Source organism: Hyalella azteca, unplaced genomic scaffold (genome assembly GCF_000764305.2).
Source record: "Hyalella azteca isolate HAZT.00-mixed unplaced genomic scaffold, Hazt_2.0.2 contig4153, whole genome shotgun sequence".
Classification (NCBI taxonomy): domain Eukaryota; kingdom Metazoa; phylum Arthropoda; class Malacostraca; order Amphipoda; family Hyalellidae; genus Hyalella; species Hyalella azteca.
In genome coordinates this window covers 291,372-318,837 of record NW_025934378.1, presented here as the reverse complement: position 1 = coordinate 318,837, position 27,466 = coordinate 291,372, and the positions used below count along the sequence as shown (strand labels likewise).

Genomic DNA, 27,466 nt, shown 5'->3' with positions numbered 1-27,466 from the left:
TCACACATGGCATAGTCACACATGACACAGTCGCACATGACACAGTCATTCATGACACAGTCACTCATGACACAGTCACACATGACACAGTTACACATGAGACATGACACAGTCACACATGACACAGTCACACGCGACACAGTCACATATGACACATTCGCACATGACACAGTCACACATGACACAGTCACATATGACACATTCGCACATGACACAGTCACACATGACACAGTCACACATGACGCAGTCACACATGACACAGTCGCACATGACACAGTCACACATATTACAGTCACACATGACTGTGTCATGTTACAGTCACATAAAGCTCACGTAGAGAGATGGTCATCGGAGGAGTTAAGTTCATCTCGGCTGAGAGGTCTGGACAGCGAGGCTGGACTGGAGGGCGTCGACCAGACGCCGTGCTGAGCGCTGCGTATTGCTTTCCACTGAACGCTGTCGCTCCTAGGGTCGTCCTGAACATAACGGTTGTGTACTCCATCAAATTAGTAAACAATTGTTTACTGTTGACATAAAAAACAGTGTGCGTCGTGTAGTTAACTCGAATTCTTGTAAATTTTCTGGTAAGCAATGCATTGAAATACGAATTACGCCTTTACCATATTTGCTTTAATTTCTGGCTCAAAAATAAATAATCACAATTTACGTTCCCAACCTATTCTTGGTTTTCTCTTCTTGTTAAGCATGACTTGTGTAGCTTTTGGCCATATTTCGTCCAGTGTTTTCGGGTCTCCATCATGATAATTCAGTCAACGTTAAAGGTACAAACTGCAATGCCTTTCATGCATATACTTCAACTCAACCTACCCTATACTTACTTACAAACTAATGAGAAGTCAGAACCTATACTGTTATATTGTTTCATTGAATTGTGGGATCGCAGAGACAATTGGTATCATTCACATCTATTATTGAATAGAGCCGTGAAGGCTGTAAAACAGAAAAATGTACAATAAACTATAATTTATGACTGAGATTATTGTGCTATTTCAAATATTTTAGCTTGGAATGTTGTCCATGGTAAAAAAAATGTAAACATTTCATGCTGCCAGTCACTCGATGAAAATTAATATATTAACGCCTTTTCCGACAGTACAAATTATGTGCAGTGGAGGTATATGATCAATCTATAGTCATTTTCTCTATTTCCGCCACAGTAAAATGAGGGACGCCTCACTTGAGTAGCACAGTAGAGGGTGAGTGAAGATTGAGCCCCGATATCGTTGTGAAGGTAGAGATTTGGTCCCGACTGATCTAACGAATGCGGTGGGCTCCAATTTAGGTCGCTCGAATCGTCCATTAACTTCGTAAGCACAAGCTGGCAACATAGCACCATCCTGCGCAGGGCAAAATGAAATTATAGAAAACAAATAATTAAGAGTTTCCTACGAACGAAAAATGACCGGAATAACCATTAGAAACAGAACTTGATGGCTGTAACTGAATAAAGAAAGGTCATGTTTTTGTGAACAAAAACTAAAAATTCTTGATCCTAAACAAAGCTTGGAGTATAGAAGATGGGTATGCTAAGTAAACCTTCCGATTGCGCTGAGTATTATCAAGAAGCTCATGTACAGCATATATTACCTTGGTGTAAGTGTGAACTCCAGGTTCTCTGCTGCATGTACCGTCACACACAAGCTCTGCTGGTCATCGCGTCTGCCGTCCACTGAATCTGTAACGTTAATGCCGCTTTATCCAAAGATTTAACGCTAAAAGGTTATTTGATTCAAGGATACTATTTTTTCGGTAATATTTATGAAGTTGAAGCGAAGGAGTTAAATGAAATTGGATGGGCTTCTGAAACACTCGATTCTGTCAGATGAATATTACGGCCTGATTTTCGAAAAATGAATTCCTGATGCATCCATGAATTCAGCAACAGTTTTTACCCGCTTTAACCAAAGATTTAACGCTAAAAGGTTATTTGATTCGAAGATACTATTTTCTCTGTAATATTTATGAAGTTAAAGCTAAGGAGTCAAATGAAAAATTGAATGGGCTTCTGAAACACTCGATTCTATCAAATGAATATTAGGACCAGTTCTTCGGAAAATAAATTTTTGATGCATTCATGAATTCAGCAACAGTTTATTTACCCATAGCGCCGTCTTCAGAGTTGTAGAGAGCGTCTTCGTCATCATCTTCGCCGGTGGCCGCCTCATGTTCACGGGGTGCTGTACATGCTGTATTTTCCTGAAGCGCTTCGTCGTCAGTTTGAATTTCCCCAGGAGGGTCGAGGTCTGGAGATGAGCAGTCGTCGCTCGAGTCTTGGCCCTCGGACTCACTCGAGAAGAGGTGGGTGAAGGCGTTCGATAATTGGTGGACGACAGCGTCGTCAGAATCTGAATCCGACGCCTGGCCTGTTGCATGCACAAGACACGAATCAACACGATTGCAGAGAGTGATGTTTAGAAGGACGGTTAGGCAGAATTTCGTTCTAGAAATATGCTTTGGAATCGCGACTGTAACTCGTTGCCCAATTGTGAATAAAGTTATTTCTCAGGTTAGCCACTCATTAATACAGGGAAATTTGGTCCAATGAATTTTATGGATCACACTTTTTGGGAATTTTTATGATTAGCGTAAAGCGTGGAAGTAAATTGGCTCATTAGCGTATTACGACGTACGTTCTCACCTGGTAAGGCCCTCGTGTAATGGTGAACTCGGAAAGATGACGTGTTTTTCTGTTTGCGTTGCCTCGGTGCTCGTAAGATCACCATTTCAGAGTCACACTGATCGTCTGAGTCACTAGAAGAGTCGGAACTTTGCTGTACAAAAGAAGACGTACGCTGGCTTCTCAAAGACTGTCCGCAAGTGTCCACTTTGTCATTTTTGTCAAAAGATTTGATCACGCCAATGGGTTTAGCGAGACATTTTTCTGTCGCCACAACTATCTCTAAAGGCTTACTGTCATTAGGTTCAAGCATAGGCTCCCAACAAGAATATTCAGGATTGAAGCAAAGAATTTCGATTTGCAGAACGGTTTTACTTTCCCCAGTGATCCTCCAGTCCTTGACGTGGCCCGTTAACGAGCTTTTTAATAAAAAAACTGGTTTAGGCACATCGTTGTCTTCAAAGAACACTTCGATGTTGGTGGGTTCGAAATTCACCTGTGAACTTCCTTTATGACACAGCGAGCTGAATTTATTCTTAGTTTCTATCTCATCAGAGTCTAGATTGATCGAATTTGCATAAAGACCCTTTGGAGTCCACAAGTTCTCCAAGTCTGCTGATGGTAGTTTAAGTTCTGGAAAAACAACGTGGGGATCTACTGCATCCATCATCTCCGATATGCACTTTTTTGCCATATTCAGTGTGGTTGAACTGATGTGTGCAGTGATCGGGGATACATGAACATCGAACTTTTCTTCATTTTCAGGAAATCTGGCGTTGGCCGTGAAAGTTACTTCAAAGGGTTCGATAATTCTGTAAGGTGCTTGCTTCTTACTAGAGTAAATCACGCTAGAAAACGATGCGTCCTGAGTTTGGATTTTCCAGCTTTCATAGACTGGATGACGGGAAAAATCAACACTCATACCCAAGTAGAGTAGAAATACGGGACTGTAGTGTTTTTCAGGTTCAGGAAAAATGAAAATTTGAAGTGGTTTTACGAGAACGGAGAACGTCGTTACGGTGCCGCTACTAGTAGAGCTGTTGGCAGACAAGTAACCACTGGTGCTACCGTCAGAACTTGATGGTCTTTGGTGAGGCCGAAGAGTCTCGGCAGTCACAGAGAAATCTTCGGTGAAGCCTGGATTTTCCAGACCTTTCTTGGTATCCGCTGGAGGTAAGGCTCCCATCATGTACTTATGGATTGATGCACACACATTGGCACTCAAACAAAGCCTAGTTTTATCAAGAGTCATTTCAATAGCCGTGTCTCCGTTTGCAGTTCTACTGAGCGATGCGTCCAACAGAAGAGGACTGCTTATGCAGACGCCGTCACAAGTATTTAAACTGAATTCATTCGATTGACCAAAGATTCTTTTGGCCACATTTGAGCTTTCTGGCCTGACGTCGAAGAAATCACAAGAACGTATCGTAAGTCTCGCTTTTAGACTGTTGTTACTGAATGTATCAGCACGTAAGTCTACCTCTTCAACATCCAACCGTGCCAATGCCGCCGCTGCATCTCGAACAGGAGAGCTCCACTGTTCGTCCATGTCAGTGTAGAGGGTAACTACCAAGCTGTCTAAAGTTATGTTACCTGTAGATTTTTTGTAGATATCTACCGATGTCAAGAAGGCGTGAAGTTTGCGAACATTTTCTTCCGTTTCGTCAGTGACTGTGATTGTCGGCGTTGCAGCTCGAGACCGAAGGTCAGCTGCTTCAAACTGACCCTCTTCCTTATTTTCGGACAATACTCCTTGTATGACGCTCAGATCCCTTTGTCCGATGTTGATACGGATAGTTCCCAACTGGACCTTAAAGTCCCAAGGATGCAATCCTCTACTCTGTGAGTCGCGGCAACGCTTGATATCACATCGGAATTTCGCTGGTTCAAGAATCGCTTCCTGCATTTCAATCCCTTCAGATAGTTTCAACACAGATCGACTGACTTGAAATGGGCCCAGCTCAACGAGCATGTTCTCGAAATTGAATGCAGTAAACATATTCTCCACTCTCATTGACCCTGTGTTGATTGTAAGTAAACTTGGCGAGTCAGATTTTTGAGGAATCATGAGAGATAATGTCCTTATGTCCCATCTATGCAGCACTCTTTTGCTAATTAACTTTTCGATTAGAGACTTTTCTGAATTGATAGCACTTTTGTTCAAGTTCGGTTGCTGTCTCTCTTTAGGAAGAACAGGGTCAACGAATCTAATTATATCTGCTAGAAACTTGTGCAAGAATACAATTTGAAGTTTTCCTACTTTGAAATCTAAAGAGCTTTCTGGCTTGTTGGACGATTCCTCTGCCTCCTTGACGTTGTAAGTAGCAGTCAGTTTGGGGCTCAGCTCTTCGTACTTGATGTCGAATGCAAAGTCCTCTTCAACTTCAAGGATCCGATTGTACAGAGTTATTTCTGACCTGTCATCGATAATTATGTTCTCTACGCATATTTGGAAAGTTTTCTTTTCGTTTGCTTTAAAGCTGTATCTAGTGAGCAGCCCAGTAATTTTCGCTTCGAGGACGTCAACGTCAGTGTCGCACATTTTAAGATTGATGACGGAAACATATGAAGTTACTGACCATTTGAGCGCTCCGAGTGGAACAGGATGGCAGCTTGAAGTTGTCAAGAGATGTGTAGGTAGTGGGTCCTCTAGTTTTACTTCCGGAACTTCGACATTCATTTGAAACTTCGAGGAGGAGTGTTTCAGGAAATTGATTAGAGTAATAATGGAACCTCGGTGCCACACAAAATTCAAGGTAGCCACGTTCAAGATCAGCTTGCGCTCCGTGCTTTGGAAATGACTTGAAAAGTCAGGGCATTTGGCATCAATGAATCGAAAGTTTATGGTTATCACTCTCTGGTTAGTAGGTGAAGAAATCAGCTCCAGATATTCTCCATCAGGACCGTTGTGAAATTTATCCACCAAGTGAATTGCACCAAGGTTTAAAAGAAAAGCGCTGCCAAAATCCAGCGTTACGATTTCAACCACTGAGTGACTGAGTTTTAGCATCAAATAAGGGCGATCATTCTCGTAGTTTGATCTTGAGATCCCAATTGTTATTTCTTCTATGCGCATTCGGGCCAAGATCTTTACTTTGTTGTGAGGTGAAACATTTTCATCAAAGCCTGGAATTTCATTAGTTCGTTTATTTGAGGCTGAACCATCCACATCATCGTCGCTGTTCTCCGAACTCGGGAAATAGAGCTGAAGTTCAGCACTCGTCTCCGATATTTCATCGACAGATTTCTTGTACAACAGCTGTTGTAGGGCTGAACTGAGCCTAGTATCTTCATGTGGAGGAGCCTTTTCATTTTTACTCGACTTTTTGATGGAGAGTAAGCGTCTTATGCTGCACAGCGTGGAAATATCTTTAGATGCAATCCAAGTTTCAAGTTCCGGTAGTTTTTCCATATAGACGCAGCAGTCCACTTGATCTTTCGTTGCAGGAAGAGGAAAGTTTTTCCAAAACTCGTTCAGTTGCTGGATGCGTTTTTCCGATATGTTAATTTTCACAGGAGTGACGCGGAAGTCAATTTTCTGTTGAGGAAGCTCTCTGTAGCTTGGGTGCACGCTGTTGGCTAGGAAGGCATCAACTCTTACTCGAGGCAGTAGATGCAGAACTGAATCATCGGACGATCTGAGAGCTCGCCACTCATCCCCAGAATCTGAAAAGATGATCTGAAGTTGAGGAACAGTGATGTTTATGCGGTCGTAGAGTTTCTCTTCAAGTTCTGACATGGTAGCGTCGTCTGCCGCATCAATGGACCCGCCAGTTTCAGTGTTGACCTGCAGTCCTCCCATGTCAACGACGAGCACGTTACCACCTCGCTGCAATGATCCGTGTTCAGGTAGTACGAGGTATGGACTCTTGATGTCGATGTCCAGATGGTATGTGGTGTTGCGAGACAACGCGTACATGAGAGAAGCCTTGGATGAAGACAATATCTTCTCTGAAGAGCTGAGGGCGACCTCCTGTACAGATCGTGTGGTGACGCCTGGCACGTCAAGGAAGCCTCGCATAGCAGTAAATGCGCTCTGTGAAAATAGTTTTGGTATTCACCACGGCATGGTAATGAGTAATTCTAACATGGTAAGGAGTATTTTTAACATGGTTATGAGTATTTCTACCAAGTTATATGGTTAGCATTTTTCATAAATTACTCACAGCCTTTAGATATTCACTGAAGTTTGGGAAAAAATTTGAGCTTTTCAATCAATTTAAGTAAATACTCCTTATTATACCCCAAAATCAATTTAGAACTTTCGATCACAGAATTACCCTAATTTTAGAAATTAATTCCGCAAGAAAATGTTACCTCATTGTAGATTATTTCCAATGGCAGCAAACGTGTCGTGAGGCTGCGATTTGCAGATCCCGGCTTCGGGTTAGTTTCGTAGTCACATGAGAAGGCAAATCCGTAGCCTACACCAAATGTTGCGATTATTAAGTAATTGAAATTATATTTACTATTTCATGAAAATGTAAGAAAAATATTCCTTCCATAAGGTCATATAAAGAACCACCTTAAACCATCTTAAATTGTATTATCTTGAATTATATCAAACGGTTTTCATTTCATTATTAATGCAAGCAAACCCTACCTCTGGAGTAGGTCTCCTCGATGGGCTTAACAACGGATACCAGGTCGTTGTCAGAGCTACATCCCTCGATTAAAAACGAATCCAGTTTAAACGAAAGTTTCTGATACGCGACGGCGGAACGACTCTCGTAGTTGAAGCCCAGTCCCATGAGCGATGCAAGCGCTACCTCGCGCTGCTCGTCTACCAAGCTCACGCTCATGTTCTGAGCTATTACGTAAATCTTTTTCTCTGAAAACAACAATTTATTGTACGTGAGTTCGTATACTTTAACAGAAACGTAAATTAAATCGAACATCATTATTAATTTAATGAAAAAAGTTCAATCAGGTAAGCTTGAAGTAGCCAATTGCTTATTTTGATGACTTGTGAGACTTACCTATGAGCGCTTCTCCATCAGCAGCTGCTGGCGGTGCTCCATGAAGTTTTCTGATGGAGTCGTGGAGCGTCTGTTGCTCCTCCTGCGTCAATTCTTGTAGCAGACCTTCGTCAGCATTCGTCCCCACCACGTCGCACTCATCTGATACATCAATCTAAATTTCAGCGTATACAACTGGTAACATTGACGATTGACAACTGATTTAGAATTATCAGGCTTAAATCATAGAGGATCTGAGTACCCTCATAACTGCTCTTTGAGTGAGTAACGTGGAGAAAATTTAATTAAATTGTGCATGAAGCTAAATTTTGATATTACAACACCTTGCGACGGAGTGCGTTCAAATAGCCAGCTGAAGAAGCTAACTTGAGCACGTTGAGTCTTCACCAGCTCGGGCTTCTCTCTTCCCACCTGCACAAAAAGATAGGCTGAGCCAAGCTATTAACTCGGATCACAGGCTCGCCTTCCTTCAAGCCAAATTAGTATGTAACGCATGAGTATCTTATGGCCCACTTAGAAAAACTTGAATGTTAGTATAAAGGTTATGCCAACACACCCGAATCTTTGCTTCAGATCGAGCGATTACAATGTTCATGATACAAAGCTCGTCTTCAAGTTCCTCCAACTGCTGTGTTGTGACCCCTTTCTCTGTCAGGTGACGCTTGTACAACTCCACGTATTTCTTGTACGTGGTTCTGAAATGTATAACGATATTATGTATTACATGAACGTTTTTTATCTATCAATGTGCACAATATCACAGAGACTAACAAAATTCGGTCACAGTTTACATATTTTTGCCGGAAGTCTACGGCTCCCAACTAATATGTTCCTCGCCTGTGTTTCTTTATGCTGGTCCAGCTGTAGGGTCGTACTCTAGACAGCACTACACATTCTAGGGCGTAGTGCCACCAGTCCACTGCGTGGCGCTTTAGTGGTAGCAATGGACGGTGTTCCCAGTAGTGCCTGCCCCAGGGAAAGATGAACAAAATATTCAGCTTGACCTCATGTTATCAATGTACCTAATTGCCTTAGCACTCGAAATAATTATTTCAATTTTTTAGCACTTTTCACACGTTCTGTTCGAAAATTTTATTTTATTGTCTATGCATCTTTTTATATTACTACTTAGTAATAAAAAAAATCAGGAAGTGTCAGCATCTTCGTCACTTCTAGCAGAATGTCACTCATCTCACCTTCTGCGAGCGACACAAGCGAGTTTACCAAGTTAGCTAGAACCGCCCGCTGCATCTTCATTTTTAATATTCTATTCTATGCATCTAACTATGTTAATACTCCGTAAACAAACAAATTAGTATAAGTTAGCAACTTCGCACATTAAACAGATTTTGTTTCTCGTACCACCTTCTGCGCGCGACGCAAGAGAAAGAGTGCGTCAAGTTGGCTAGAGCCGCTATCTGCTCCTTCGAGATCACCACCGAAATTGGGCTCTTGAAAACCGAGTCCACCAACAGGGCAGGCACCCGGGACTCTGCGTGCTCTGCTGGTCGCTGTTGCTTCAACTTTATTTTGCAGCGGACAGGTTCCACAACTGCAGGTTTGCCAAATAAAATATAAATATTATGTTTTATGTTAAGATTAGTTTACATAAATTCAGGTTAACGAATGAAATTTTTGAAAAGGTGTTCAAAACAATCCGAATATTGAACTTACTCGTGCAGCACAATGGCTACGACCAAGTGAAATTAAAACTCGCTCAGCATGAAAGCAAATTTTTTAATTAGGCTAATATGTACATATTAATGAACCGCATTACACTTGCCTCAGACTCTCAGAAAGTTATTAATCTACCGTAATTGTTGGGTATTTGCCATTTTATTAGTAATCCCTAGCTTATGACTCGTCAGTTATGGAAAGATCGGGTTCCAAAGGCCGGATCCCTTGTGAATCAAGTCACGAAAAGTTCAAGAATCGGCAACAGGCCATGGGCCTATTTCTTCAACGCCGACACTTCTATTCTATGATGATGCTTACCGAACTTGAAAGGCTCGCTGTTGATAGTGTAGCTGTTGAGGCCGAGGTTCATGTAATCCCTCCAGAGGTGAGACCCGAGGTGAGGGGTGACCATCCTGAGAGGATCACTCCTGGGGTTGATGTATACACACAAGCCTGAGAAGTCGATGATCTTGTGTAGGCTGCTAGACGTCGTGTCCGTCGAACATTTCTTCCATTTGCTACTTATTTGGAATAGAAAAACACCGAGGGCATTATACTGATCATTGTTTGCTCAATGATAATGTTTGCATGGCAATTATAACGATTTAAAGAGAAATTCACATGATAGAAATGATAGTTACTTTTGTAAGGTAGTGGAAATTTCTTAATTCTAAATTAAACTGTAAATTGCAGACAAAAAATTTTTTCTTCTTACCAGTGGTAATAAACGCAAGTATTACATTTCCTATGCGTAAATGGATCTGTCGTATTTTATGAATGACACAATTCACTCATTAGCGTAAAACTTTAGTCTCAGAACTAAATACTAATGTTTTCTAGAGCTGACCTGTTAGTGGATGCGATTTCTAGAGTCTTGAGACACAAGCCCATGGTGAGCGGATGTGCTGCGCTGGTACGATCTTCGTAGCGAATGTGCACGTCGTTTACGGACAACTGCAACTTGTCCAAGAGAAAATTCACCACCCAAGACCACGCTGTTAGATACACCGACAAATCTTTTATTATAACAAATTCATTTCTGTTCAAAATTCTAATATTAGTTTTTTTTATTAAGCATTTTCGACTACTGCGAAGTACGATGTCTCTCACGGTTCATATTGGTCAAAATCCCACTTTATTAAGGAGCTCATTAAAAAGTTATCTCTCTAAAATGATTTCCATTTCCTACTGCTAAAACTAAATTATTTCATTGTATATCACACATTTAAAGAATTCAACTTCAACTGTAAGAATTGATGTCTGACACAGCCATGACGATGTCTCGTGCTGGGGTGGAGGGAATATCTTGTCGAGCTGGACACGCTTGCTCGAGCGCTCTATGACTCTCAGCCTCTCGACGTTTGGGGGGTCTGAGGCAGGGCCCACGACCAAGTGCATGTCCTTGGTTAACAGAAAATCATTTATAATGATAATAATAATAATAAAAATTATAATAATAATAGCGGTTGTAACTTTTATTAGGCCGTAGGCCTTTCACCGATTCTTAACATTACTGAATATTCACAGCTTGTTGCGGTCTCGAAAACGTAACTCACTGCTTCAATTTTGCTGTGCTTAACCACCCGGCCTCCTTGTCGATTCTGACCAAAAACTGGCGCACAGAGCTGGGATCGAACCCGCACCTCTCTGCTCCAATCTTGGTACTCTGAACTTTAACCACTGGGCAACTCTGCCACTATTGATCTCAAATTTTTTTTATGTATGTAACTGACGTACACTTATCGAATTTTTACGTTACAATATATAGTTTTATAGAAGAATGGCACTCACTGAAACATGCAGGACCACTGGGCTGGTGAAGAGACTGTCATAGCGAACAGACAAATGAAGCTTGCCGACTGTGCCGCGCAACACCTCGACTGGCAGGCTGCTGCCGTAGTAAGCGTCCAAAAAAACCTGCACATAATCAAGTGATCGAAATGTATTTTATATTAACCTTTTTAAATAGTTGTGCTCACAGTTGAACAGAATATTTATTTTAATCTAGCTTGGTTGTTTTAGAAGTTACAATTCAACTCACCTTCTATGTATTATCTCGTATAATCATATCCATTTTCAATCGAAACCTCCTCTAAATACAATCAATAAAAACACATGAATAACAAACTAGGCCCCTAGTCGCCGACATCGCAAGAAAGAATGAATAATAAATTTAGTAATTAAGTCGAGAATTAAATTCAATTAATATTTTTTTGTCAATAATTACAAACTTTTGAAAGCACAAATCGCACCAACGCATCTCTGCTGACGCCGACGTCCGTGAGCGTGACTTGTCCCTCAGCAAGGCCGGCCTGCAGTTGCTCCTCAGCCACACCTTCAAGCCATCCCTTCAAGGCGAAACTAACAACTTTTGAGACGATTTTTTTCACTGCCCACTCCATGGTTCAGGAATTTTCCATCTGCTCTGCCTTTATTTATTATGTTTTTGTCGTCGTCCATGTATCGGTATAAAGTTGGTCCGGGTTAAATGCTCTGTTTCAATTTGTCGGTTGAGCTTAATTGAAGTGCGGCCATCTCACCCGTGGAGTTTCCCCACTCCCACATTTGATCATCTTATAGCTCCCAGATTTGGTTACCGCGTGTTTCTGAACCTCTTTCAAGTTAGATAATGGTTAATTTTCACTGGTGTGCTTTTTGCTTCTCAGTTGGACCTTTTTATTGCACAGATAAAGCTTAATAAATTTACTAAATCTTAATGCAGTTGATAAAGTTTCTTCGAGTCTATTTACCTTTATAAGCTCCTTAGGCAAATTAATGTAACAAATATATTTAAAGTAAGACCTAAATATTTTTGTAAATGGCAAACACTCCTTTGAATTGATTTTGATTGCATGAATCTAAGATGCTACAATTGAGAACATAATCAATAACCAACTTCTTATGTCGTCGTCGCTGTTAATATTGGATCATTTGCTTGGAGGACACGTTCTGATAACAAAAATTATTCTCTACTCGATCAAGTCTCACGAACTATGGACAATTGATTGAAATTAAATTATAAACATGCAGAGATTATTAATGTATCCTCATTTAATTAAGAGTTATAAGGCTTGTACAAACATGTCAAAATCAAGTATATACACATAGTAAATAATTTTACGTGTAGCCACAGCAATTTAGAGATGAAACATATTTTTTAAAACACGTGGCCTTGTTTCAAAAGTTTGTTTTGGAACAAAACCCCTCAGTGAAAATAAAGACTTTACAAGCCATGCTTAAATACTTAGCAATGCTAAATAAACAAATTGTTAGCTAAAATTGTCTCGTAAGTGTCAGTAATGTTCCATAGAAATTCATTAAGATTGCACTTGCGGGGCGTGGGCGTTCCCTTCGCTTCTTTGCAGACTAGTGACTGCAGCATTGTAAAAAAATTCATCAAGTTGTCTTATCTTAACTCGTCTTCATTTGCACATTTCAACAAATCATGCATTATCTTATCTTTAAAAGTGTGGTTTTAATTTTGCCCTGCCCCAACAATCATTCTTCAGAATTTTTGAACAGATTCGGGACGAAACTTGCAGATGATTAATTTATATTTTTCCCGGCGGTATTAGCTAGATTGTAACCGAGAAACACAACACTTTTGTAGCATCTACTGGGCAGGGTGAACAAGAAATGAGCTCAAGTTGTTATCAAGTAAGGACAGACAGCGACAACACACTCTGCTGTCAATGGCAGCGGTAGCAGCTGGTATACTGACGCCTGCTTCTCGTCCGAGTTCTACGATCGATCGTACGGCACAGCTTTTGCGGCACAGCTTTTCATTCTGACCATCACTTCGGCGCTCTTAGCTCCATTGAGCTTCTGTGTACTGGCAAACAGAGTAACCTGCCATCACACTACCTCATTAGTTTACAATTTAGGTAGGAATAACTTCGCATCAATTATAGATTTAGGTATATGTGAGCAGTTAGCTATATGACAATGAGCAAGTACATGAAATTATGTATCAAAGATGTCTTATTTGATGTGATATTTGCACGAATGTTATTTTTTTAGTAATATATTTACAATTCAATTTGTTTGTTTTATTTTTCACAACGTATATGCAGGAATGCTTCTATCGTAGTAAGAGACTGTGCTTTATCTTATCGTCTCATCACACTCACAACCAAGATTAGAAATTATTGCGAAGTAACGAAAAAATTATCAGTGACTAATCTGTGCGATAACGTAGATAAGAAAATTTTGTGTAAAACAGAAGCTAAGCGTTGTGGCAGTTTTTCAGATAAACTGAAGTTAATAAACATACATTAAAAAGAGATGACGATGAGGCAAATAATCGCACTCTAAACTTAAGAGCAAAACAAATCGAAATTGCATGAATTATAATCATAGTAAAATGCGTTCAAAAAGTCATTAATTTTAAGACCAATTTTTTATGATAGAGCCTTGGTGTTAAGACAAGTAGCATATGACCTAAAAAACTAGCATTGATAAATTTTTATTGAATTCTCCGTAAATGATGGCATTTATTTCTCATAAGCATTTACTGAAATTTGCCTTTTTCCGTGTAAACAGGATACCAGTACAATAATACAATTGGGTTCGGCGAACCGTGGTTTGAGTTCGGCTAATATCTCCATTATTGGAGTCAGTGAGGGTCTTTTCCAGATTTTTTCACCAACGATGACTGAAAAAATGACCCGGCTCTTTTCGCTCCCTGCAAAAAGCAATTGATTCGATGGACGAAATGGACGAACAAGAAACCGGTCGTGACTCTATCCGTCAATGGCATTGGCAGTCTCAAAATCTGAAAGTTATTTTATTCATAAGTTCGAGTGCAGTCCTTAGCAGTTTTGCCCTCGTTGCAGCATATAATTTCTTGCCGATATTGACTCTGAATGAATAAAGGCACGGCAGCGCCATAAGCATTTCGGATAACCAGCCTCTTTCTATCTGCAATTATTACAACTCAACATCTGAAAATAAGCTACCCACGACGATTGTGATCGGAAATAAATCCACGGACTCAGTTGAGGATATTAACTATGGACAGTAATTCTGCACAGCATCTCGGTACATAAGTGCTTCACTTATATTTTTAAATTGGATTCACGGAGCGGCAGGCTTAATACCAACCTCTCGATTGCCGTTTGCAATCTGCCTGATGGTGGCCGAGTGCGCAGTTTGCCTGGCATGTTTGATAAATTTTCTAGTTGTTGATACTTAGATGTTTATGATAGTCGCTTTTCTCTTTATGGCGTTCCTAGCAGCTATAAATATATTTCTCTGAATGAGAGTAAGTCGGATCACTCCTATCGCTTATTTAATCAATTTACTTACTGTAACAAATAGCAATGAGAGTTCCGAATTTAATGTTGAGTATGGTCAATTGGTAAAATAATGCATCCAATAAAATGCTTTCGTCAGATACTGATTACATCTAAAAATTGTTTTTCTCATCGATGCCTTAAAATAATCTCAATTATTAATCCATTAATTGCATTTTGATTTAAGAGATATGTATATAATGTATGGTGCCAAATTATATTTTTCAGGATTAATTTGAATTTTCATAAAAACCCTAAAATTCGCGTGTTATAATTCGTATTATATTACGAATTCCAAATCGCCCGGCAACAAAGGATGGACGTGCATGTTAAAATATTTTAATCGCGAGGCTCACCTTTTTAACCTAGAAATATCTCCGTATGATGCTTCATCGTGTACGGATCGATTTTGAACCTTCTTTAAAATCTGACCCACAGCTAACATTGGTAATGTAACTTTACGCGAGAATATGTTGTTTCATATTGTTTAGAAATTATCTATACATTAGAAGCTCGGTAAATTGTTATTAATAAATTCTATCGTGCTGGTATTCAATTTATAGTTTGATTATCAAGGCAGAAAAGTTGCCCTTAAATATGCGCTACGAAGTTGAGTTTTCCCGCGGGTCGGCGTCTCGAAGTCGAATCGCACTATCGCAGATGCTTGCCGTTCAGCTCACTGGCAAGACGCGTTTTCATATTTTCCAGAAATTTTAAAATTTGTTAGTGTGCATTTCACGACCGTCTTGAACTTTACTGTGCTCTTTTCAGCCATTTCTATGATGATGCTGGTTTCTAGAAATTCTAGTTTCTGAAAGTTTGTTTACTAGTAGTCTAGTAACTCTAGTAGTCTAGTTCTCAACTTATTTCATAGCTAGCTAGGATTAGGTAGGTAGGCGTAGGCTAGGTACTTTGTTTTTGCTGCAATATGTAGGCCTATCCAATAAATTGATCCATGATGACTCATTGATGAGCAAAGTAGGGCCAGATCTCAAATTCAGAAAATGTTTATCTATTAGCTACCAATTGTTTTGATTTATTTCTAGGAAATTTTATAAAAGATTCTAATGAAACTTGATTTATTGCATAATTCACAATATCACATATACCATGGTCAGGAAGATGTGCCAGGTGGGCGGGAATTTATTTTGTCATTTTAACGACCTGCGCCGTGCGCCGTACTATGCTGGTAAAAAAAATGCGCCGTGCGCCGTACTTTAGAAAGCTAAAATAGTTCTACTATTTTAGTTGACAATATACGCGAGTATATTGACTACGCGAGTCGAACTGACAATAATAAATTGTAAGACATGTCCGGGTTACTTCTGACTCTTCCGCTTGTCCGCCTTGTCGGATACAGAACGTACGGTAAATTCCACTGTGCAGAGAGTGAACGAAGATTTAAAGACCTACGGTGACGCATTATCGGCAAAATTTTCGCCTTCAGAAGATCTTGCCGACACATTTAGATTGAAATTCTTGCATTTAATATATTTCTCAGTCTTCAGCCGACTATTTAGAAAAAAAGTAAGGTTTCCGGTACGTTGGATGGATTACGATGCAGCAAAGCTTGTCCGGAAATCAGTTGCGATGAGTTCCCGCAAAAAATGTAAACAACATTTTTTCGATTGCGTAGTTTTGGTCGCATTAGAGCGGTCAGACTGCTTTATTACTTATTCAGTTGACACTTGCTGTACAACCGGACTGTTTTTAGAGTAAAATTAGTTATTTGGGGTAACACGTGCATGCAACCTTGTAATAAGTTCGTGGCTTGTAAATAGTTCGTCATTACTCAGCGTAAATGGCTTTTCATTAAAAATTACCAGGCGACGCATCTTTAAAATGGCTGGCGACGCTTTGGGCTTGAAAATCCATATATTGCCGACGCTGCATCCACCCTCTGCATAGTGGACGGTAATCGTAAACTGCGGCTATTATACATACGAAATGTAAACAGACGGTGTTCAGTGTTGCCATATGACTTTGGAAAAAATTTCTTCTAAAATAAAGTTCTAGATTTCTTATTCACCAAATTTCCGTATCGAGAAAAATCATATATTATTGAAAGATAATTAAAGGCATACTGTACTCAGTATTACGTCTGTTCCTCCACAAACTGCTCGTGCACGGCAGCGCGACGTAGAATTGATGGCCGGGATTGCGCGAAGAGAATCGATTTTCATTACATTGCGCCAACTGTGCACAGCAATAGCTTAAAAAAAGTGAAAATATGCGGGAAAATTCACCGAAAACATACATCATTCTGAGTGTGGCACATATATAGCTTATTGTGAATCAAATATTTAGTGAATCAGAATTTCTCAGACATACATACTAATACTTAACATAACTAGCATACAGGGCTGGAAAAGTCCTATTTTTGTCTGAAATATCACGGCTCTAATATATAATTTCAGTAGGTAGGAAATCTCGTGGCTCAAATGTCATAAATTTTTGTTTGATTGAAAAATTTCAGTTTGCACTTTGCAAACATGTCATTTCATAAAATTTTCAACTTACGCAATCCACATTGTTTTACCGTTCCTGCCAAAATATCCTGCAGAAAAACATGAACATCGTAATGTAAACAAATCAACTAAAAGTTTTGTTGAAGATTGCTCATAGTTGCGGTCATGTCAAAGCGGTCAGACTGCATTCATGTGCTCAACTTACAGTAAAGACAATTTTTATTGTTGCCATTTGACTGTTTTAGGGTAAAATTAGATATTTGGGGTAACATGTGCATGGACTTTGTAAATAAGTTTGCGCCTCATAAATGGCTTTTCATGGCTAAGATATGGAATTCATGGCTCAGTGAAATGGAATCACGGCTCAAAGAAATGGAATCACGGCTCGCAAATCCATAAAACCACGGCTTGAAAAATTCTGTCATGGCTTGCCAAGTGGATATATTCCATGCCTGACTAGCAACAGACAGCAAGTGTGAAAATTTCCTACTTGATAGTTCATAGGCTATTGGAATCTTGCAGCTTCAACTTTTGCACTAGCTATTTTGCTAATGCTAACTATTAAGAGTTAGTTCATCTTTCACTGGAATTTTCCTTCTTTGGACTGGAGCATATGTAATTTTTATGGATGTAATAAATGGAATTTTGGAATTTTTTGGTTTTTGCCAATGCCAAATGCCAATTATGACATTTGCCTTCTTAAGGGGGAGGTATCCCTAAATTTTTGGATTTTTGGCTTATCTGGTATTTAGTAACATCTTAAAGCTGACATTCTGCCCTATCCAATGATACCACTGCGATCCATGTACATGAATTTATACGTACATCACGGCTCTTTAAAGGGGGGTGGGTGGGGGAGCTCCTTCACTAATTAGATACAAGGTAATTAGCTGCTGAGCACTTTAAATATGGTGTCTGATTGAGTTGCACTTTAGTTACTCGTTTAGTCTCATCTTAAAGCTGACATTCTGAGCTTTCCAACGATACCACTGCGATCCCTGTACCTGAATTTATACATAACCTACTTGGCTGCTCTTTAAAGGGGGGTGGGGGGTGGAGTTGAAAGTTCCTTCACTAATTAGATAGGAGGTAATTCACTCACCAACACTACACATATGGTTGTATCTGGCATCAAGGCTCAGTCACCCTCCTCGCTTCGTACGGAGAGGTGTACTGCAAGTCGCTGCTAGCATCCTTGAGTGGAAGGAAGTTACAGAAGCCTGTAGTTTGGTATCTATGCTACATTGAGTGACTATTTCAAGGCACGCGGTACTTTGTTGTGCTGTCCTGAAAAGTTTAACTTTTTGTCATGGAAAAGCCTACTCCTCCTAGAGTTTTGAAGCTACAGCGATGAGACATATACCATTTGATTTATAAAGACCATACCTATCGAGTAATGAAGCCCTTTTTTTAGATTTGTGCATAGTTTGGATTCAAAATGGGGGGAAGGGGGGGAAATTTGAAGACAAAAAAAAATTTAAATGCGTGTAAAAAAAAATGTAGGCATAAATAAAAAATCGGGCTTCATTACTCAATTGGTATGGTCTTTACAAATCGAATGGTATATGTTTCATCGCTATAGCTTTAAAACTCTGGGAGGAGTAGGCTTTTCTGTAGAACCCCTTTATTGGCCGTTTTCTATGAATTTCACATTTTCTATGCATTTTTTCGACAAAATTACATGAACAAAATGTGATTCTTTTGCAGTTTTACATATATATGTGAAGTTTCAGAAAGATGTGACTGTAAACAAAAAAGTTTTTCCGGAGGGGATACCTCCCCCTTAAGTTCTTCTTAGAGATCAGGCATCATCATCTGAGGCATGGAATATATCTACTTGGCTAGCCGCAACTGGATTTTTTGAGCCGTGGCTTCCTGGGTTTGCCAGCTGTGATTCCATTTCTTCAAACCGCAAACTTGTTATTTGCATAGTCCCATGCACAAGTTACCCCACATCTCTAATTTTACCCTAAAAAGTCACTAGCATTAGTCTTCACTTAAGCAGCGACTGAAGAAGTGAAAATGCAGTCTGACCACACCACTCTGATTTGACCGCAAATATGCTGTCTATCAAGAAGGAAACATATTGAGTTGACTTGTTATTACCTTCTGCTAGTTCTGCATATTATTTTGGCTGGAGGCAGGATAATTGAAGTATATATGCTGCAGATTGCAGTTGGAAATTTTATGAAACATGTTTGCCAAGTGCAAACCGCAATTTTTTCAATCAAACAAAAATTTATGACATTAGAGATGTGAGATTTCAGAAAAAAATGGACTTTTCCAGCCCTGTTCAAGATGGATTTATCATTGAGATTTATGATTGATAGCCAAGTTTTATGGTGTGGATGCACTGGCCAGAGTTATCTGATTTGCAACAACTTGGAAGAGTAAGTGACCAATATTTGGTCTTTTTAACAATTGTAAAGCCAAATAAATGGTCAATATAACATTTTCAATGACTATGAAGAAATGATGATTTTTAAAAAGTACTTAAACTTATATCACTGATATTGTATTGTTCCAGATTGTTTTCACTGCCAGAAACTGAAACAAAAACTGTAAGTGTCCACAGATACATCACAACAGTTTTGTTTTACAAGTCTAATGCAGCATTGCCAACATATGGATTTTGAGCCCAAAGTATCGCCAGTCTTTTTCAAGATGCATTGCTGGGTAATTTTTAATAAGAAAATGCTGCAAGCAACTTTGATAGTATATCCCTCACTCTCCATGCACTGCAATACTTACACTCATTGCAACTGATTTCCAGACAAGCTTCACAAGTTCACTGCATTGTGATCCATTCGATGTACTGGTAACCTTACTGTGTGCGCTTGCAGTTTTTCAGATTTACAATAATTTCAATCCAGATGTGTTGGCAAGATCATCTGAAGACAGAAATTTTGCTGCTGATATGTTGCTAAAGATCTTTCAATATTCACCCACTCTCTGCACCCTGGGTCTAATGCAGTAATGGCTTGTGAGATCAAAAGGTCATGCGCTCCTATTTTGGCCATTGTGCCCCTAAATTACATAGGTAATTGGTCATTTAGAAGGCATTTAGAATGCCACCATTTGGGATAATACGTGCACTGTGCACAGGACTTTTAGTTTGCAGCTCATAAATGACTCTTCATGGCCAGGATATGGAATTGCTGTTATTCATGGCTCAAAGAAATGCAATCACGATTTGCAAATCCATAAAACCATGACTCAAAAAATCCAGTCGCATTTCAGAGAGTAGATGTTTTCCTACTAGTGTAATAGTGTTCCACTATGTCCTGGAGCTGGTGACTCCAGCTTAATTTAATACATATTTACAAAAAAATTTAGCCAAAGTTATTTTTTTTCAAAAAGCCAATAATTTTGGATCAATTGAGTAATCTGGTTAGATTTCAAACTAGAAAATTAAGCAGAAGTCATCTGTGAAGGATACAAAAATGTCAATGTTTGTCAACAAAATGAGCTTGTTCCTCTGGCTTTTGATCAGTTGATTTTTGTAAAAATTAGGAAAAGGTTACATTTTTTCCTGCATTTTCAATAATCAATCCCTGAAACTATTGTTTTTGATAATAAATTTGGGATAATTTTGTCAGACAATTCAGGTTGAGCTGGATTGATATATTTTATATGAAGAGACATGACAAAAGAGTCATGAGCCTATAAATTCAGCACAATGATGAGATTTTGGGGCCATGATATTTTTTGAAGCTATTGTTTTTGATACCGGTACCTAATAAATTTGGGATAATTTTGTCAGACAATTCAGGTTGAGCTGGATTGAAATATTTTATATGAAGAGACATGACAAAAGAGTCATGAGCCTATAAATTCAGCACGATGATGAGATTTTGGGGCCATGATATTTCAGTAGAAAGTAGGAGCTTCTAAATCTTGGCAAGAGCATCCCTCAGAAAGATGAGGGTTTGCTCAATAAAAGCCTTTTGACATGACCATAATTATGGAAAGGTCTAGGACATTATTTGGCCTTTTGATTTCACTGAGCACGGTACTGATGTGAAAATTTTTAGTGGTACATTCACATTTAAAATCATACTATAATAAGTATCTTTGGAGCCTTTTAATATCTGTTTGAAGAGCAAATATCAAATCAGGCCCTGTGACCAGGTGAAATTTGAGAGGAGCAATAAAGTATATTAGGAGCAATGGATTTAACTTGTATTTTGCATGGATCCTTACTTGTTGACAGGGTTGGCGATTTTTTTTATTTTTTTTTCTAAAAATCAAAAAAATCAAATCAATGATTTTTTTTATTTTTTCATGATTTTTTTGATTTATTTGATTTTTTTGATTTTTTCAGCTTTTTGTCTTTTTTGAGGTGTTATTTTTTATGTTGCAATTAGCCTACTAACAATAACAGTATATGGATCATAATGGATGTCTAAAAAGGGCACTTATTTGCCTTCAATAATGGCCAACAGGCCAAGGTGGTGTTTACCACTTAGGGATTTTTGGGTAAACAATTACTGATAAGTCTATTCATTAGCTTTGTAAAATTTGTATGGAGCAAGGTAATGAGCTAAATATTGACCATTTAACTGGCTTCAATATACAAAAATACTTCAGGAATGCAGATCTTCTAAACATTGAAGAGTCACATAACAGATAGGTAGCTGATTGCACAGTGCACAGCACTATCAATAGATCTACTAGTTTTATGTCCTATAAATCTACCAGACTCTACCTTCTATACACACCGACTAGTAGTGACTGAGTGACTGACTGCACTGTTCCCATTTAATTCAGACCAATAAACCAATACCTACTAAACATAAACTGAACGATAACCAAACAAACCTCATAGGACTTGAAACGAGACTTAAGTTATGAGAAAAGCTAACATTGTTTGAAATAAACATGTGCACAATTCAAATATTTTATATCCATTCACTGCATTTAATTATTTTATATATATTTCCTGATATTGTTTTCAAAACATAAGTATTTTAAATGGTATGTTATACTAATCTTGAGGAAAATAAACTTTCTTCTTTATGTACCTCCATTACTTCTTTATTTGACTCAAAACTGTTCAATCAGTTATGCCCCACCCTGTATAAGCTAGCTAACACATTTAAATTGTATATTGTAATCAATATATAACAAATAGTCAAATAGTTAGACTACTTATAGCCTTATAAGAATTAGCTAAGCTGCTAGCTACGTACAATGTATTGCACTCTTGATGCCTCTACCAAAAACATTCCATTTATTGGAACCTAATACACACTAAAGGCAACAAGTTTATATACCAATTGGTCATTCACAGTACATTTATACTAAACCATGAATAACAACACCTCAATATAAATTAAAGACTGAGAGAATTAAATATTTTGTATTGCATTAAAGAATTAAATTAAAGACTCAATATTTTTATAGATATGAAAAAATCAAAAAAATCAAATAAATTGAAAAAATAAAAAAAATCATGATTTTTTATAAAAAAATCAAGTGATTTAATCACATGATTTAATCATTTTGATTTAATCATTGCCAACCCTGCTTGTTGAAGAATGCAGACTAGATGAATAACCTTGGACTTGCTTAGAAATGCTAGTGATTCTGTTATCTGTGGAAACTGGACTCATGCTTTAGGTCAAGACATGGAGCTTTGTACCAATAAGTTTTTTTGTCTTATTTTTTTCCTGTGAAGTTTATCTTCTCATCTCCGTTTACTGGCTCATTTGAGAAAATATTTGAAAGACACCGGAGTCTAATAGTTTTGCTTCTGTCTTGAATGGATTGGAGTTCCATAGGCACATAAGATTTATTATTATCAGAGAAAGTTGCTTAGTATTTCTTGGCTGATACAATGCAAAATGGCTATTATCTTATCTCCTAACTAATAGTGTTCCAACAAGTAATTACTTACACAACATGTAGTAATTAATTTTTTATTTTCTAACATTGTGTACTAACTTGAATTCAACTGAAATTGCCCTCTGTTTCTGTCTAATTTTCCTGTTTCTGTACAGAACACAAATGCTGGCCTTATTGTTAAGAATTCTAGATCATGGAGAAATATTTTTCATGAAATGTATTATTGTTTGAAGAATAAAAAATTAGGCATATAAAAATTAAAAACCACTAAATTTTATTAATGTATTTCCATTTTATCTTACTGTTTTAGCCAGAATAGAACTTGATATCATAAATAAAGGCAAAATGATGACTGTATGTTGGTTCAACTAACTATGAACTACCAATATCTTCAAAAACAAATTTCTTGAGTAGGTAGCCTAAGTCTCCATACAATTAATGAAAATTATTTGTTTGCATTTTATAAGTTATCTTAAGGAACTTGAAAGGAGAGTGCATGTTGAATTCATTTTCAATGTATGCCGATAGAAAGGAAAAAAATCAAATATTCCACTATTGTGTGCCATGGGGAAGATAATGTGCTGTTAGCTTATGAGCTTTGCAGACTTGATTCACTTAATTTATAACTCAATTCATGTTGTGGCATGTTAATGAATCTTTAGGTTGTGTCAAAACCAGATTAAACTTCATGCATTGGTATGAGCTTTAAGAAATTTCTACTTCATCTTCGTGTATGTATGAGGGGGATCAAAGGAAAATCTAAGTCAAAATTGTCTTTGAAGCAAAATCTGTGATGCATCTTTGTAGAAAGACACTTTCTGCAAAGTATGTTGAATTTAGTAAGAGTTAAGTAATGTGCACGGGTTTCTGAAAATCTAATTGCTCTCATTTTATATTATAGTAATTGCTACCCAAGTCCATGTGGAAGGGAAGAATATGCATTTTGTAAGATAATATTTAAATGCTCATTTTTCAGATTCATCAAGTAATTGTTGAGACAAAGCAATGTCTGGTATTGCTATTGCTCGCCTGGCAGAAGAAAGAAAAGGATGGAGGAAGGATCACCCATTTGTAAGCTTGGACTTCATGCCTAGATACATTTAACACATTGACTACATTTGTCCTCCAAAAGTATTTCATTATGATGTTTCAAAAAATATTAATCGTGAAATTCAATCCTTCATGGTTCATATTTGTACTAAAGGCTGCTTTATATGTAAATTTGTTCTTAGTAAATGTGTTTAGCCAGGACCCATGGCACTACTTATAAATGGCAGTCGATTCAGTATGAAAATGTGCAGGAATGTGTCTAATTTTTTTTTCAATTGAAATGTAGTAGTTTGGGTTATTTCTAAAGCTTTTTTTCTAATCATACTCCTCAAGTTTCATTCCCCAATACTTGAATTCCAAATAAAATATTATGAATTGAGCAGCACTAGTTAGACAGACATTGGATTTATAAAAAATTTATTTCAGCAGCTAAGGCTCTGAGTAAAATGATGTCGATCAAAGCATGAACGTGGAATTATTTTGTGTACTGTGAAACATTAGTCATTTGCTCTTTACATTTAAATTAAGTGGAGTCTTTATTTTTAGGGCTTCATTGCACGACCAACAAAGAACCCAGATGGAACTCTGAACTTGATGAATTGGGAGTGTGCCATTCCTGGCAAGAAAGGGGTGAGTTCAGCAATGTTTATGCTTTGGAAAGGAATGATGCACATTATTTCAAGTACATACCAGAAGAGTGTCTAATTTATAGCTCTACTTTGATGTTGGTAGAAGTTGAAGAGTTCTGCTTCCAATTTAACAATGAATGAGGCCTAAGATGAGGTCAGCTAAGGTAATAACAGTTACTAATTTTTTAAATGATTAGATTGTTTAGATTATGTATTGTGTACGATTTAAGTGTTGATAAATAGTACAATTTGCAGACACCTTGGGATGGAGGCCTTTACAGACTGAGGATGATTTTTAAAGATGACTACCCATCAACTCCTCCAAAATGTAAATTTGAGCCTCCACTTTTCCACCCAAATGTTTATCCATCAGGTGAGTTTATTTCTGTGTTTCTTCATTGTGTAATTTCAAGTTTACACTTTTCAATGGAACTCTTCTAATTCAAATGCTTCAATCGTTAACTTCCAACTTGAATTAGGCCAAAAATTTATAATTTTACTGGTATGAAATTGGTGTATGAAGTATCGGCACTCCTGTCAAAATATGTACATAGTAAACCTGAGTAAAAATTCGTGTATAATCTTCAGACACGTTTCTTTGACTGTTTAGGTACTGTGTGTTTGTCACTACTGGATGACGAGAAAGATTGGAGGCCGGCAATCACCATCAAACAAATTCTGCTCGGCATACAAGATCTCCTCAACGATCCCAACATCAAAGATCCTGCGCAGGCCGAGGCTTACACCATTTATTGGTAAGTATGCGCCTGTGAAGGTCTTGGCTGTTTGTTATTCTCACACAGGAAACTCTCGCCTTCGACATTTTGTTTGATGGTAGACGAGGCCATTTTTGGAAAGAAACGCATTAGATTATTATCTTGTTGCTCTGAAGATGAGCCTTGCTCAATGCTGAGTAGGGCAAGTATTATCAAAACTCGCTAACGTACACTAATTTCTTTTTTTTTATTGGTTGGTTAAGCTAGAAAAGCCTTCAGTGATTGGCTGACGGAGTCAAGACTTCCTAACTATTTTCGATAAGCACGACTCCAAAGCGTGTCTTGTCTCAAGTGATTTTAATAAAAAAGGTTGAGGAAACCTGCTTAATAGGATAAATTAATTGAAGAAATGTATTTTTCAGCCATTAATAGTTATTAGGCTTATTTCAGAAGTGTGAATCCGAATGCATGGTTGAGATGAAATAATTTTAATGCTAGACAAATTGGAAAGATTCCATTTTTTACATATATATAAATGTTCAATTGTTCGTTTTCAAATGTGTTCATTTCAATTGTTCATGTTCAAATGTGTAAATGTTCACTTGTGCTGCAAGGCAAACGTCCAAACGGTAGCCAAAATCACTCCACACACGAGAAAGCATATCTTCCTTTACCGAGTGCATCGTAGCTGTGATACGGTTCTACAGATCAACCAGAGTTGCTGGTAGAGGCGGGACGTAAACAGAGTTGCTGGTAGAGGCGGGACGCAAACAAAGTTGCTGGTAGAGGCGGGACTTAAACAAAGTTGCTGGTAGAGGAGGGACGTAAACAGAGTTGCTGGTAGAGGCGGGACATGAACAGAATTGCTGGTAGAGGCGGGACAAAAACAGAATTGCTGGTAGAGGCGGGATGTGAACAGAGTTGCTGGTAGAGGCGGGATGTAAACAGAGTTGTTTGCTGGTAGAGGCGGGACGTAAACAGAGTTGCTGGGAGAGGCGGGACGTAAACAGAGTTGCTGGTAGAGGCGGGACGTAAACAGAGTTGCTGGTAGAGGCGGGACGTAAACAGCTTCCTTGACGTAACCACACAAGAAATAGTCACATGGGGAGAGATCAGGTGATCTCGGTGGCCAGAAGTGTAAAGCCATATCTTCATTTCCTATGCGTCCTACCCAACGCTAAGCAAGTGACTGATTCAAAAAGTTTCAGAAATCAAGATGCCAATGTGGTGGCGTATTGAACATTTATAAATATGTAAAAAAAACATTAAATCTTTTCCATAGGTGTATAAATTATTCATTTTAAATTTATACATGAATAAATTAAAATACGAATTTACTAAATTTGGTCCAACATTTAGAATAACCCTGTACTATGAAGAAATATATAAAGATCATTCAAAATAAAATTAATCGTCAAAGGAATTAAAATTTTGTGCAAGTTTCCTGCCAATTTAGTTTTGTGCACCAAATTGGTAGGATGTGGTAAAGCACGATACATTATTAACTTCTTAGCTTATGAAAGATTTAATCTTGAGTTTCTTGAATATATCTCGTTAGTTGAGGATAACTTGACACACAGATTTAATATCGTAATAAATTTACGCCTTGTAAATTTCAGCCAAAATCGCCTGGAGTATGAAAAACGGGTCCGCGCACAGGCAAAGGCAATGTCTGCGCCTTTTGAATAAAGGCATTCTTTTGGGATGACTTCTTCACCGGACTTCTTGTTGTGAGTCCGGCTGGTCTGAATTAATTCTTGCATCTTGCAAAGTTTACTGGGCTTATTTTGTTTTATTAATCAGGATGCTGCATTATTATGGACATTTTAAATTCAAATTTTCGTAAAAATTATCAATGTCTCTTTGAATGTGATTTCTATTATTTTTACAAGACTATTGAAATTTGCGTCTGTAACTGTTTTCGAATATGTTTTCATTACAGTTTGAAACCTTAAAGGCTTCAAACAAAGCGATTTAGCGCGATGACAAATAATCTAAGGAAACTTTTTCGGCGGAATAGCCATTTTAATGTCAAGAACAAGTTATCTCTTCATCCAGCCTACACATGCTCAGTTGTGTACGAAGTGTATCTTGACAGCCCTATGTTGACACTTGTGCTCGTAACGAAGGAATACAAAATAAACTTATTTTAAGTCAGTCCGGTCTCG

The 27,466-nt window shown here is 38.1% G+C and overlaps 2 protein-coding genes across 2 annotated transcripts in view; one reads left to right on the top strand and one right to left on the bottom strand.

Moving 5' to 3' along the window:
• The window catches only part of LOC108671385 (vacuolar protein sorting-associated protein 13A), a 34,663-nt gene extending 22,967 nt beyond the window's left edge, over positions 1–11,696 (bottom strand). The window contains exons 1-17 of the mRNA XM_047879902.1: positions 11,547–11,696; positions 11,086–11,211; positions 10,560–10,695; positions 10,142–10,289; positions 9,613–9,812; positions 8,983–9,169; positions 8,455–8,583; positions 8,174–8,312; positions 7,941–8,028; positions 7,618–7,758; positions 7,242–7,469; positions 6,956–7,062; positions 2,660–6,674; positions 2,121–2,384; positions 1,609–1,696; positions 1,199–1,358; positions 334–476 (exon numbers count right to left, since the gene is read on the bottom strand). Of these exons, the coding sequence (XP_047735858.1) occupies positions 334–476; positions 1,199–1,358; positions 1,609–1,696; positions 2,121–2,384; positions 2,660–6,674; positions 6,956–7,062; positions 7,242–7,469; positions 7,618–7,758; positions 7,941–8,028; positions 8,174–8,312; positions 8,455–8,583; positions 8,983–9,169; positions 9,613–9,812; positions 10,142–10,289; positions 10,560–10,695; positions 11,086–11,211; positions 11,547–11,696 (6,449 nt within the window). The remainder of the gene's footprint in view (positions 1–333; positions 477–1,198; positions 1,359–1,608; positions 1,697–2,120; positions 2,385–2,659; positions 6,675–6,955; positions 7,063–7,241; positions 7,470–7,617; positions 7,759–7,940; positions 8,029–8,173; positions 8,313–8,454; positions 8,584–8,982; positions 9,170–9,612; positions 9,813–10,141; positions 10,290–10,559; positions 10,696–11,085; positions 11,212–11,546) is intronic.
• A 3,266-nt stretch (positions 11,697–14,962) lies between these two features.
• On the top strand, positions 14,963–27,455 carry LOC108671389 (SUMO-conjugating enzyme UBC9-B). Its single transcript, XM_018158933.2, has 6 exons — positions 14,963–15,035; positions 23,880–23,974; positions 24,500–24,583; positions 24,838–24,955; positions 25,193–25,337; positions 26,918–27,455. Exons 2-6 carry the CDS (start codon positions 23,909–23,911, stop codon positions 26,985–26,987), a joined length of 483 nt encoding a protein of 160 aa, XP_018014422.1. The 5' UTR covers positions 14,963–15,035; positions 23,880–23,908; the 3' UTR covers positions 26,988–27,455.
• The last annotated feature ends 11 nt before the right edge of the window (positions 27,456–27,466 follow it).